This window comes from Enhydra lutris, unplaced genomic scaffold, assembly GCF_002288905.1.
Source record: "Enhydra lutris kenyoni isolate GAN:26980312 unplaced genomic scaffold, ASM228890v2 scaffoldscaffold37, whole genome shotgun sequence".
In the NCBI taxonomy this organism is placed as follows: domain Eukaryota; kingdom Metazoa; phylum Chordata; class Mammalia; order Carnivora; family Mustelidae; genus Enhydra; species Enhydra lutris.
In genome coordinates this window covers 22,537,219-22,552,040 of record NW_019154121.1, presented here as the reverse complement: position 1 = coordinate 22,552,040, position 14,822 = coordinate 22,537,219, and the positions used below count along the sequence as shown (strand labels likewise).

At 39.3% G+C, this 14,822-nt stretch overlaps 1 protein-coding gene across 1 annotated transcript in view; it reads right to left on the bottom strand.

Moving 5' to 3' along the window:
- LOC111154384 (glycerophosphodiester phosphodiesterase domain containing 4) overlaps positions 1-14,822 on the bottom strand; it is a 149,646-nt gene that overhangs the window by 99,900 nt on the left and 34,924 nt on the right. Inside the window, exons 5-9 of the mRNA XM_022513925.1 lie at positions 7,473-7,571; positions 7,309-7,402; positions 6,402-6,479; positions 5,488-5,633; positions 4,996-5,078 (exon numbers count right to left, since the gene is read on the bottom strand). Of these exons, the coding sequence (XP_022369633.1) occupies positions 4,996-5,078; positions 5,488-5,633; positions 6,402-6,479; positions 7,309-7,402; positions 7,473-7,571 (500 nt within the window). The remainder of the gene's footprint in view (positions 1-4,995; positions 5,079-5,487; positions 5,634-6,401; positions 6,480-7,308; positions 7,403-7,472; positions 7,572-14,822) is intronic.

Genomic DNA, 14,822 nt, shown 5'->3' with positions numbered 1-14,822 from the left:
TGTTTTGATTTTTTTTACTTTCTCTTTGATTTCTTGGTTGACCCATTCATTGTTTACTAGCATGTTATTTAACCTCTATGTATTTGTGTTCTTTTCAGCTTTTTTCTTGTGGTTGATTTCTAGTTTCACAGCATTGCAATCAGAAAAGATGCATGGTATGACTTAGATCTCTTTGAAATCGTTGGGGCTTGTTTTTGTTTTTGTTTTGGCCTAATATGTGATCTATACTGGAAAATGTTCCATGTGCACTTGAAATGAATGTATATTCTGTTTTATTATGGAATATTTTGAATATATCTGTGAAATCTAGTCCAGTGTGTGTCATTCAAAGCCATTGCTTCCTTTTGATTTTTTGTTTGGATGACCTATTAGTCGATGTAAGTGGGGTGTTAAAGTCCCCTACTATTATTGTATTACTATCAATTAGTTTGTGTTTGTTATTAACTGTTTTACATATCTGGGTGATCCCATGTTGGGTACATAAATACCTATAATTGTTATATTATGCTGTTAGATTGTCCCATTTATTATTATATACTGTCCTTCTTTGTCTCTAGTTACACTCTTTGTTTTAAAGTTTATTTTGCCCAATATATGTAACAAACCATAAGAGACTCTTAATGACAGAGAACAAACTGAGGGTGGGCGATGGGCTAGAGGGATGATGGGTATTGAGGAGGGCACTTGTTATGATGAGCACTGTGTGTTGTATATAAGTGATGAATCACTGAGTACTACTCTAGAAACCAATATTGAACTGTATGTTAACTACTTAAAATTCAAATTAAAAAAAAATTTTTTTAAAAGAAACAAATGAACAAAGGAAAAAAAAAGAGAAACCAAGAGTCAGACTTTTAACAATAGAGAACAAACAGAAGGTTACTAGAGGAGGGTGGTCAGGGAGAAGGGTAAAATAGGTAAAGGTGATTAAGAGTTTACTTAACATCATGAACACTGAGTAATGTACAGAACTTTTTTTTTTTAGGATTTTATTTATTTGGCAGAGAATGAGAGATAGAGAGAGACAGCAAGAGCATGCATAAGCAGGGGGAGCTGCAGAGGGAGAGGCAAGCTCCCTGCTAAGCAGGGAGCCCCATGTGGGGCTCGATCCCAGGACCCCAGGATCATGACCTGAGCCAAAGGCAGCTGCTTAACTGAGCGAGCCACCTAGGAACCCCTTGAAATTCTGATCACTATACTGTACACCTAAAATTAATATGACACTGTATGTTAACTATGCTAGCATTTGAATAAATTAAAAAATTTTTAAAACATAAAAAAAGTTTATTTTGTCCAATATTAAGTATTGCTACTCTGGCTTTCTTTGGACATTCATTTCCATAATGTTTTTCTAGCCCCTCACTTTCAATTTTCAGGTTTCTTTAGATATGAAATGGGTCCTGTGTAGGGAGCATATAGAAGGGTCTTTTTTTTTTTTTTAATCCACTCTGTTACTCTATGTCTTTTGACTGGAGCATTTAGTCCATTTACACTCAAAGTAATTATTGATAGATATGTGTGACTTTTTGTTACTGGTTGTTTTGTAGTTTTTCTCTGATCCTTTCTTCTCTTTCTCTCTTGCATGATTTGCTGGTTTTCTTAGTTATACACTTGGAATTCTTTCTCTTTATTCTTTGCATATCTGTTAGTGGTTTTTAATTTGTGGTTACCATTAGGGTAGCATATAACATCTTTTGCACATAGCAATCTACAATAAGTTGACTGTCACTTAAGTTCAAACCCATTTTTTACTTCTTTTTTCCCATTTTAAGTATATGGTGTCATATTTTACATCCTTTTATGAATGCCTTGACTGGTTTTTTACGGAAATACTTATTTTTACTGTTCTTGTGTTTCCTACTTTTCATATTCTCACTTATGGTCTTTCCTTTCCATTCAAGGGTCCCCATTAATATTTCTTGTAGGGCTGGTTTAGTGGTCATGACCTCCTTTAGTTTTTCTTTGTCTAAGAAATGATCTCTCCTTCTATTCTGAATGACAGCCTTGCTGGAAAGAGTATTCTTGGCTGTTCATTTTTCCATTTTGGCACATGGAATATGGCATGGAATCATGCCACTCCCTTCCAGCCTACAAAGTTTTTGCTGAAAAATCTGATAGACTTACAGGGTTTCTCTTGTATGTAACTGTGTTTTCTCTTGATGTTTTTGCAATTTTTTTATCATTACTTTATGCCATTTTGATTACTATATGTCTTGGTGTGAACCTACTTTGGTTGATTTTGTTGAGGGAATCTCTCTGCCTCCTGTTTCCTTCCCCAGTTTAGGGAAGTTTTTAGCTCCTAATTCTTCAAATAAATTTTTTGCCCCCTTTTCTCTCTCTTCTTCTTTTGGGAACCCTATATAATGTGAATATTATTATGCTTGATGGAGTCACTGAGTTCCCTAAACTTATTCTCATTTTCATAATTCTTCTTTCCTCATTTGTTCAGTTTGATTGCTTTCCATTCCTCTGTCTTCCAGTTCATTAAATTGTTCCTCCGCTTCTTTCAGCCTGCTATTTATTTCATCAAGTGTATTTTTATTCATTCTGTTCTTCAATTCCGAATGCTGCTTTTTCTATCTCTGTCTTAAGGGTCTCACTGATGCCTTCCACTCTTTTCTGAAGTCCAGTGAGTATCTTTTTGATCATTACTTTAAATTGTCTCTCAGGCATGTTACTTACATTTTAGTTCTCTTCCTGTGATTTTGTCCTGTTCTTTCACTTGTGACGTATTCCTCTGTCTCCTCATTTTGCCTAGCTCTCTGTGTCTGTGTGTTAGGAAAGCCAGGTATCTCTTATTTGTTTTTTTTTTTTTTTCTAAAGATCTTTTTATTTATTTGAGAGAGAGAGACACAGAGAGAGAGAGAACACAGGCAAGGGGAGTGGGAGAAGGAGCAGGTTCCCCGCTGAGCAGGGAGCCCAATGTGGGGCTTACTCCTGGGACCCTGGGATCATGACCTGAGCTGAAGGCAGATGCTTAATGACTAAGCCTCCCAGGCGCCCCTACATCTCATATTCTCATGCACTTTTAAGTATGTGATTTTTGTCCATTTGTTGTTGTTGTATTTTGTAATTCTTGGAAAAAATAAGGTGGAATGTGCTTACTCTATTTCATCTGGAACAGAAGTTCCAGTAGCTGTACTTGATATTTTTATATTTCCCAGAATCCTCTTCCCTCTTTTGGTAGTTAACCACATTTTAATACTTATACTTAGTAATTCTTTTTTTAACTTTTTTTTTAAAGATTTTATTTATTTGACAGACAGAGATCACTAGTAGGCAGAGAGGCAGGCAGAGAGAGAGGGGGAAGCAGGCTCCCTGCTGAGCAGAGAGCCCGATGCAGGGCTCGATCCCAGGACCCTGGGATCATGATCTGAGCTGAAGGCAGAGGCTTTAACCCACTGAGCCACCCAGGCGCCCCATACTTAGTAATTCTTGATACTGCATTTTTCCTGTTCAAGTTACTGGTGTGGTATTCAGGTCCTGACTGGACTCTGGCTGATATGCAATTTTTGGTAATGATAAAGCATAGGGTATGACCATGAATGTGAATGGTGCAGGAACAATGAGCAAAGAGACTGAGGGGTTGGAAGGATCACCTACGTTAAAGTTGAAGTCACAGAGGTAACAGGAGAGAGAAAGACAGTACACCAGGACCTCACCAACTCAGCACCTTTACCACATTATGTCATGACCATGAGACATTTCAATAAATGACCCAGGAGCTCTAATAAACTACCCATTTTCAATTCTCAGTCAAACATTCTGCATGAAACAGTTGTCACTGTTGGATACCATCAAGAACTCCACTCAGGGGTCAGGAAATCTAGCTCTAATTCTGGATTTATTATGCTCATTCCAGCCTTAGGACTTCAGTAATATATTGCCCTTATTTGAATCTAGGTTCAAAACATATTTCCTCATCTTTGAAATAGAAGGTTCATTTCTCTTTTGTTTCTCCCTTAGAAGGGCTGTAAAGGCAGTCTGTACAAACCACATTCTCTAATATACCCATACTACAGATGAAACCTTTCCACGTCCAGCTGCTCAGATACAAAGATTCTACAGCAAAGCATGTCATTTCGTCCTCACCACTTCCCTGATCCAAGTCTTCTTTTGTTTTCCCTTGGACAATGCTACAGCCTACCACCCATCTCCCTGACAATTCTCTCTCATACATGTCCCGATGAGTCTTTCTAAAACAATGAGGTAATATGTCCTCTACAGTCTACCAAAGCAGCCCATTACACATTTAGGGATCTCTATGATACAGCTTCAGCGGGCCCTACAGCCATACCTCTTCCTCACATAGCCTTCTCCTATCCCCAAAGCATATCACTTAAGGAATCCATACAGGTTAGCTTGCTGACTGTTGCCTCTCCATAGAATACCTTCTTTATTCACCTTTGATTGGTAAAATAATATTTTTTCCTCAAGACAACATAAACACAATTCTGAGGACACAGATCTTTTTTACACAATGGGCAGTGGTCTTTTCCTCCACTGATGTTCTACTGCATTTGACTTATTCTTCTCTGGAAGGAACTCACCACAAATCGTTTTATACTCTGTTTATAAACATGCTGTTTCTCCTTCACTGGCTAGGAACATCTATTAGGCAGGGCTACATCTTTTTGCCTCTCTCTAGCACCCACAAAAAGGCCTAGAATATAGTAGGTACCCAGGGAATTTAAAGTAGATTGCTAGGGTAGTGCATGGGGTTAAAATGTCAGCATGGTTCGCAATGAGCACAAATTTGAATTATGTATGGAAACTATATAGTGTGTGTATTATTTATGAGACTATGTTTGAGAATGCAGGGGTACAGATGTATGGTTTGCAAAGAAGTGGTCTGTGTATGTGCTCTGTGCATATGTGCCATACAAATACAGGAGAAACTTCCCGGGGCTTGCCCTCTCTATAAGTTGGATCATACTGGTCATCTTCCATGGCATTGGTCTTATCTCCTCCCCATTCCAGCCCCTGCTTTCCTACCTTAATTGTACATCACTCTCCAGCCCCCAGGCCCCTTGTTCAACAGCTTTCTCAAAGGACATCATGGTATTCTCAGGCCCCAACTGTGGAAGAAAAAAACATCAGCTGCTATTCCTCAGAGTCTCTCTCCCTGCCACCATCCCTTTAATGGCTGGGAGGGAGCCCAGCAACAAAGGGCTTTAGGGAGACGAGTTTGGATCCCTTGGCTCTTTGGGGAAAAAAAAAAAAAGCTATTTTTCGAAGAGCCTGCTTATATTCTCCTCTACCCAAACTGATTCTGGGACTCTGCTCATCTGAGGTAATGTGACTGGGCACAGTACAGAAAGATAAGTTAGGTGACTTGGGTTCAAATCCAACCTCTACAATTAACTCTTCATTCTTGTCATTTCCAGCCAAACCCTTTTCCTTTCCAGGGGTTACCATGGTTCTGAGGTCCCATTCTCTCATCCACACACCCCATGTATATGCCTACTCACCCATGCTCAGACCTACCATGGGTGCACCTCTATGTCCAATGAAGTCTGGCTTGGGTCCTAATTTACCCTCCTCCTGAATGCAGGGAGAATGAATCCCCAATGGAATAACATAGAGACATAAAAGGATAAGGAAAAAAGGCAATCCAATAACCACCTGTAGAGCTAAAAAAAAAAAAAAAAAAGTTGGGAGAGAAAGAAGTGAGAACAAAGCAGAAGTGGAATGGAGAACCATCTCAAGCAACTAACTATCCCAGCAGCTGTCAGTTACTACCCAGTCTATCAGTTTCATTGATTCTATGGACTGGCTGATTTACTATTTCTGTCACGTCCTCACTTAATTTCAGTGACTTTTAAAGAATAGGGCTATCCAAATACAAGTATTACTATTAAGGAAAAAATCACTGGAATTTAAAAGGAAATGAACTGTGAAGGAGGTAGGATGGAGAGAAAATGTTAAGGAATACCTTCGCAAGAGGAAGAGCAGTTTGGCAGGTTCTGAGAAAGCCTGTAAAGATAAGCCTAAAATGCCTGTATTTAAGACACTGCAAAATAGTGGAAGGAGCACTAGTTGACAGAAATCTTAGTTCAAAGCCATAGTCTACCACTTTCTAGTTGTGTGACTAAGGACATGTTGCTTAACCTCTCTGAGTCTTCATTCTGAAAAAAGGAGCTATCTTTCTACTAAAACCTACCTCAGAGAATGGATATATCAACAGTGATGAGTCATAATAGGTCATCAATAAATACTAGGTATTTGCTCTTCTCGTTCTCTCTTTCCTACACATCCACCCAACAGCCTATCACAGTATCTGTTATCACTGGTCATTCCCCCAACACTATTTTAGACCTCTGAGAATTTTACCCACTTGCATATTTTTAAGTTACCACTTATGGTCCAATCACTTGCAAATCTAGATCTCCAGCTCTAACCTCTCAACTTTGTGAGTATATTACATCTCTTGGTTTTTTCTCTGTCATAATTTGCCATCTTGTATCTTCTGATTCTAGCTAAAATTTAGGAAATGAAAAAGAGTTCATTATTATCCCCTTTAAGATCCTGCCCCTGCCTAAAATTCACCTCTACTTACACGTACACACATGTACAAGCACACAATGGCAAAAGTATCTATCCAGTCTTTCTTTTGCCTGCATCCTTCCACAATTCAGGAAGGAAATACTCCTTATTTAACCAAGAGTAAAAAGAGAGACGGTAAAGAAAGGGAGACCCTGCTTTTTTAGTGAAGGTGCTACAAGATAACTTTATTCTCAGAACAATTTGGTATACAGCTCTGATTCTCGGATTCTTTTGGTATACAGCTCTGATTCTTTTGTTTCCATATTAGGAATGGAGAGATCAGTGGCAGTAGTAGACATTTTCTGCTTCTGCTTTGAGTCAGGGAGTCACAGAAGACTGCTTTGAATTACTAGGATGGAACGAGGGATATCTGGACCCATCATAAGTTTGTTAGTTGACACTAGTAATATTTGATACAAACTAAGGAACTGTGACTTGTGCAATCACTTCAGTCAAATAAAATTAAAATGTACCTCTATTCTCGCCCCACCATTCCCAGAAAATCTGTAACAACATAGAGAAAATTCTTATTTTTCTAGAAGAATCCCTTTTCAGAAGGAGACTTGTTTGGCTAGGAAATTGCTGCGACAGGCCACATATAGTTGTGAGTTCGACCGCAAAGAGCATGTAAGAATAATAAGCTAAATGAATTTTGAAGCGGTATAGTGGTGGCTATCTACTAAACTTGCATTTTGCTAAGTGAAGAATACAAGCTAAAGTTAGAGCTGAAATAAACAGGTAAGGTTCTACCACATGACATACCTTCTTCTTCCAAATGGATTAAGTAGAAGCCCACAGGCCAGGAAAGGATAACCATCATACTTATGCCACTCAGGTGCACATAGGGAGCAAAGATCTGGGAGAAAGCCAAAAGTTAGGCTGACACATCTAGACAGACAGCGCTAGACCTATAGGATGATGCTTACCTGCAGTGACAGCCCAGTAGTCAGCCACCTGTCCCTCCAGTATGTGAATAATATCCACAAAAAAAATGAGACTGTCACAATCACTAGCAGAACCAGGACCTGGGGAAACAGAAAGAATCTCCTGACTTCTAGGCACTAGGACTGAATCAGAACTGTTTTGGGGAATTACATGTGTGTCCCAACAACGGGACTTCATTTCCTCATCCTTTTACTGTCTTGCAAATCTTCAACATGGAATGGATCCAATCACTTAACCATCTCTGTGTGTAAGTCTTTGCTGGACAGCATGGCTGGGAAAAAAATTACTCAGCTATGTGGTCTGATGCCTTTACTAATTTACCATCTCTAGCCTCAGCTGGGCCCTTAACATTGCTTAGCACCTCTCACCCTGCTTCAACAATGGCTATTACAAATATTCACTACTTTTCTATATGGCTCAATACATTCACAAGTAAACAGTATTCTATAATTGCCTTTTCTATGTCTTCTGCAACAGACTATAACATTCATGATATCAAGGACAATGTTTATGATTATATCCTTACTACCTTGCAAAATGTTTGGCACACAATAGGCATCCAATAAATATTTGTTGAACAAAGGGGAACAGAAATTTGCCTGCCAGAACACTATACAATTCACAAAGAAAAAAAAACATTGAGACCAAGAAAACACAACTAAGGTTTCTCCTTTATTTGTTTAAAGATTTTATTTATTTATTTATTTATTTATTTATTTGACAGAGAGAGAAAGATCACAAGTAGGCAGAGAAGCAAGCAGAGGGTGGGGAGGAAGCTGGCTGCTGAGCAGAGAGCCTGATGCAGGCCTGGATCCCAGGACCCTGAGACCATGACCTGAGCTGAAGGCAGAGGCTTAACCCACGGAGCCACTCAGGCACCCAAGTTTTTCTCCTTTAAATGTATAGTTTTTCTACATATGTACTGTGAGAACAGTACTAAAGAGTGTTTAGTTACCTCTTTTCCATTATCTATTAAAGTAATTGAATCCATAATCAAACTTTATCATAAAATACCTCAATGGCTAATTTACCAAACATTTAAGGAATAAATATTTCCAATCCTTAACAAACTCTTTGAGAGAAAAGAAAAAGAGGGAACACATTCTGACTTGTTTTACATAGCCAACAAAACATTCATGCCCCAACTCAACAAGGACATTACAAAAAAGAAAAAGTACAGGCACACCTCAGACATAGGTTCAGTTCCAGATCACCACAATAAAGGCATTATTACAACAAAGCAAGTCGATGAAATTTTGGCTTTCCCAGTGCCTATAAAAGTTATGGTTATACCATACTGTAGTTAATTAAGTGTATAATTATATTACATCTTTAAAAACAATGTATATACCTTAATTCAAAAATACTTCATTGCTGAAAATTTTAACCCTCATCTGAGCTTTCAGTGAATCATAATGTTTTTGCCAGTGAAAAGTCTTGCCTTAGTGTTGATAGATGCTGACTCATCAAGGTGGTGGTTGCTGAAGGCTGGGGTGGCCATGGCAATTTCTTAAAATAAGACTACAAGGAAGTCTGCTGCATTGATTGACTCTTCCTTTCATGAATGATTTCTCTGTAGCATGTGATGCTGTTTGACAGTATTTCATTCACAGTAAAACTTCTATGAAAACTGGAGCCAATCTTCTCAAACCCTGCTACTGCTTTACCAACTAAGTTATGTAATATTCTAAATCCTTTTTGTGTCATTTCATCCATCTTCACAGCATCTTCAGCAGTGAAATCCATCTCAAGAAACCACTTTCTTTGCTCATCCATGAGAAGTAATTGCTCATCCATTCAAGTTTTACCATAAGACTACAGCAATTCAGTCACATCCTCAAGCTTTACTTCTAATCCTAGTTCTCTTGCAATTTCCACCATGTCTGCATTTACTCCCTCAAGTCTTGAAACACTTACAGAGTCATCCATGAGGGTTGGAATCCACTTCTTCCAAACTCCTGTTCATGCTGATATTTTGACCTCTTCCCATGAATCACAGATGTTCTTCACGACATTCTGAAAGTTGAATCCTTCAAGAAGGTTTTCAATTTACTTTGCTCAGGTCCATCAGAGGAATCACTATCTGTGGCAGCTATTAGCCTTACAAAATGTATTTCTTAAATAATAGTAATAGTTGGTAGTCAAAATCATCCCTTGATCCATGGACTGCAAAATGGATGTTGTATTAACAGGCATAAAAACAACATTCATTTTGCTGTACATCTCCATGTGAATTCTTGGGTGACCAAGTATATTATCAATGAACAGCAGTATTTTTAAAGAAAACTCTTTTTCACAGACTGTCTTCCTTCCACTGGGTATTTTTCCTGCTTTGTTGAAGATTAGTTGACCACAGAGTTGAGTCCGTTATCTGGGCTCTCTATTCTGTTCCACAGGTCTATGTATCTGTTTTTATTTTGCTAGTACCATGCTGTCTTGGTGATCACAGCTTTGTAATATAGCTTGAAATCAGGTAACATGATGCCCCCAGCTTTTTCTTTTTCAACATTTTGTTGGTGATTTGGGGTCTTTTCTAGTTAAATACAAAATTTTATGATTGTTCTAGCATTTTCAAAAGTGCCATTGGGATTGGTATGACTTGTAAAGTATAGATTGATCTGGATAGCATAGATGTTTTTTTGTTTTTTTTTTTAATTTATTTATTTGACAGAGAGAGATCACAAGTAGAGAGGCAGGCAGAGAGAGAGGAGGGAAGCAGGCTCCCCGCTGAGCAGAGAGCCCGATGTGGGGCTCGATCCCAGAACCCTGGGATCATGACCTGAGCCGAAGGCAGAGGGTTTAACCTGCTGAGCCACTCAGGTGCCCCTGGCATAGATGTTTTAACAATGTTTACTCTTCTGATCCATGAGCATGGATGTTTTTCCATTTTTTGTGTCTTCAATTTCTTTCATGAGTGTTTTGTAGTTTTGTAGTTCTTTCATGAGTGTTTTGTAGTTCTTAGATCCTTTACCTCTTTGGTTAGGTTTATTCCAAGGCATCTTATGGATTTTGGTGCTATTGTAAATGGAATCAATTTTCTAATTTCTCTTTCTATAGTTTCATTGTTCACGTATAAGAAAGCAACTGATTTCTGTGCATTGATTTTATATCCTGCCACATTATGAATTGTTGCATGAGTTCTAGTATTTGGGGATGGAGAATTTTGGGTTTTCCACATAGAGTATCATGTCATCTGTGAAGAGAGATTGACTTCTTTGCCAAATTGAATACCTTTTATTTCTTTTTGTTGTCTGATTGCCATTTCTAGGACTTCTAGTACTATACTGAACAACAGTGGCAAGAGTGGGCATCCTTGTCATGTTCCTGATCTCAATAATCTCAAAACTCGCTGCGGGTTTTTCATAGATGGATTTTATGAAGTTGAGGAATGTTCCCTCTATCCCTATACTTTGAAGAGTTTTAATCAGGAAAGGATGCTGTATATTATCAAATGCTTTTTCTGTATCAATCGAGAGGACCATGTGGTTCTTCTCTTATTTATGAGTTCTATTACATTCATTGATTTGTTGAACCACCCTTGCATCCCAGGGATATATCCCACCTGGTGGTGATGAATAATCCTTTTAATGTACTTTAATGTACTTTAAAAGTACTGTACTTTTAATGCACTGTTGGATCCTATTAGCTAGGATCTTGTTGAGAATTTTGGCACCCATCTTCATCAGGGATCTTGATCTGAAATTCTTTTTTTTTTAATTTTTTAAATTTATTTTCAGTGTAACAGTATTCGTTGTTTTTGCACCACACCCAGTGCTCCATGCAATCCATGCCCTCTCCAATACCCACCACCTGGTACCCCAACCTTCCAACCCCCCTTCCCTTCAAAACACTCAGATTGTTTTTCAGAGTCCATAGTCTCTCATAGTTCACCTCCCCTTCCAATTTCCCTCAACTCCCTTCTCCTCTCCATCTCCCTATGTCCTCCATGCTATTTGTTATGCTCCACAAATAAGTGAAACCATATGATAATTGACTCTCTCTGCTTGACTTATTTCACTCAGCATAATCTCTTCCAGTCCCGTCCATGTTGCTACAAAAGTTGGGTATTCATCCTTTCTGATGGAGGCATAATACTCCATAGTGTATATGGACCACATCTTCCTTAACTATTCGTCTGTTGAAGAGCATCTTGGTTCTTTCCACAGTTTGGCGACCGTGGCCATTGCTGCTATAAACATTGGGGTACAGATGGCCCTTCTTTTCACATCTGTATCTTTGGGGTAAATACCTAGTAGTGCAATTGCAAGGTCATAGGAAAGTTCTATTTTTAATTTCTTGAGGAATCTCCACACTGTTCTGCAAAGTGGCTGCACCAACTTGCATTCCCACCAACAGTGTAAAAGGGTTCCCCTTTCTCCACATCCCCTCCAACACATGTTGTTTCCTGTCTTGCTAATTCTGGCCATTCTAAGTGGTGTAAGGTGGTATCTCAATGTGGTTTTAATTTGAATCTCCCTGATGGCTAGTGATGATGAACATTTTTTCATGTGTCTGATAGCCATTTGTATGTCTTCATTGGAGAAGTGTCTGTTCATATCTTCTGCCCATTTTTTGATATGATTGTCTGTTTTGTGTGTGTTGAGTTTGAGGAGTTCTTTATAGATCCTGGATTATCAACCTTTTGTCTGTACTGTCATTTGCAAATATTTTCTCCCATTCCGTGGGTTGCCTCTTTGTTTTGTTGACTGTTTCCTTTGCTGTGCAGAAGCTTTTGATCTTGATGAAGTCCCAAAAGTTCATTTTCGCTTTTGTTTCCTTTGCCTTTGGAGACATATCTTGAAAGAAGTTGCTGTGGCTGATATCGAAGAGGTTACTGCCTATATTCTCTTTTTTGATGGAGTCTTTGCCTGGTTTGCGGGTCAAGGTAATGTTGGCCTCAGAGAAAGAGTCTGGAAGATTTCCTTCTGTTTCTATTTTTTGAAACAGCTTCAGGAGAACTGGTATTATTTCTTCTTTGAATGTTTGGTAGAAATCCCTAGGGAATTCATCAGGTCCAGACCTCTGTTTTTTGGGAGGTTTTTAATCACTGCTTCAATCTCCTTACCAGTTACTGGTCTACTCAGGTTGTTAGTTTCTTCCTGTTTGTCTTGGAAGTTTCCAGGTTTCTAGGAATGCATCCATTTCTTCTAGGTTGCTTAACTTATTGGCATATAGTTGTTGATAATAATTTCTGATGATTGTTTCTATTTCCTTGGTGTTAGTCATGATCTCCCCTTTCATTCATAACTGGGAAAACTGGACAGCTATATACAGAAGAATGTAACTGGACCATTCTCTTATATCATACACAAAGATAAACTCTAATTGGATGAAAGACCTTAATGTGAGAAAGAAATCCTTCAAAATCTTAGAGAAGAACATAGGCAGTAACCTCTTCGACATCGGCCACAGCAACTTCTTTCAAGACACGTCTCCAAAAGCAAGGGAAACAAAAGCAAAAATAAACTTTTGGGACTTGATCAAGATAAAAAGCTTCTGCACCACAAAGGAAACAGTCAACAAAACAAAGAGGAAATCCACAGAATGGGAGAAGAAATTTGCAAATGACACTACAGACAAAGGGCTAACATTGAAGGTCCATAAAGATCTTCTCAAACTTAACACCCAAAAAACAGATAATCAAGTCAAAAAATGGGCAGAAAACATGAGCAGACACTTCTCCAAAGAAGACATACAAATGGCTAGCAGACACATGAAAACATTATTTCAACATCATTAGTCATCAGGGAAATTCAAATCAAAACCACATTGAGATACCATCTTTCACCAGTTAGAATGGCAAAAATCGACAATGTAAGAAACAACAAGTGTTGGAAAAGTTGTGGAGAAAGGGGAACCCTCTTACACTGTTGGTGGGGAACACAAATTGGTATAGCCACTTCGGAAAATAGTTTGGAGGTTCCTCAAAAAAATCAAAAATAGAGCTACCCTATGACCCAGCAATTGCACTACTGGGTATTTATCCCAAGGATACAGATGTAGTGAAAAGAAGGGCCATATGCACCCTAACATTCATAGTAGCAATGTCCATAATAGCCAAAATGTGGAAAGAGCCGAGATGCCCTTGAACAGACAAATGGATAAAGAAGATGTGGTCCATATACACAACGGAATATTACTCAGCCATCTGAAAGGATGAATACCCAACTTTTGCATCAACATGTTTGGCACTAGAGGAGATTATGCTAAGTGAAATAAGTCAAACATAGAAAGTCAATTATCATACCATTTCACTTAGTTGTGGAACATTAGGAATACCATGGAGGACACTAGGAGAAGGAAAAAGTGAAAGGGGAGACACCAGAGTGGGAGATGAGCCATGAGAGACTATGGACTCCAGGAAACAAGAAGGAAGGGAAGCGGAGGGATGGATGAGCCTGGCGATGGGTATCAAGAAGGGCATGGATTGCATAGAACACTGGGTGTTATACGCAAACAATGAATCATGGAACACTACATCAAAAACTAATGATGTACTGGGGAGGAGCAAGATAGCAGAGGAGTAGGAGACTTACATTTCATCTGGACCCAGGAATTCAGCTAGATAGTTATCAAAATATTCTGAACACCTATAAACTCAATAGGAGATCAAGGCAACTAAGAGCAGCAATTCTATGAACACAAAAGTGACCACTTTCTGGAAGGCAGGATGTGCGGAGAAGTGAATCCAAGGTGATATATGGGAAGACAGACTGTGCGGGGCGGGGAGAGCCTGTGTCAGCTGGCTACTAGCAAAGGATAGCAGCGAAGCACAAAATCAGAACTTTTAGAAGTCTATTCCACTGAGGGACATCGCTCTGGTGGCTAAGTGAGGGGTGAAGCCCTCTCTGTGATGGTGTGGTCTCAGGACCCTCAAGGTCATGGAAAGACTGAGGGTGTCTAAGTGTGGCAGGGCTCCCAGGTATCAGATCAGGGAAGCCATCTGCAAAGATGGAACCAAGAAGTGGGCTCTCAGCTCAGAGTTACCTTAAACCATGATCTGCAGCACAGTCGGCCTCTTCGAGCAGGGGCCCACCAGATCCAGGGAGACCCAACCCCCTTCCTCCACTGGGAATACACAGCAGGAATCTGCTAGGTTTGGAGACAACAAACGGGGTCATGTGCCAGAGACAGAAATGCTCGGTCACAGGCTGGGTGAGCACGGAGTGAAGCCAGAGACCAGAGAGATAGGAGGCACTGACTGCTTTCTCTGAGGGCTCACTGAGGAGTGGGGCCTGAGTTCTTGGCTCCTCCAGGCCAGAAATTGGGAGGTCGCCATTTTCATGTTTCCAAAGAAATGGAACAAATAATCCTAAAATTTATATAGAACC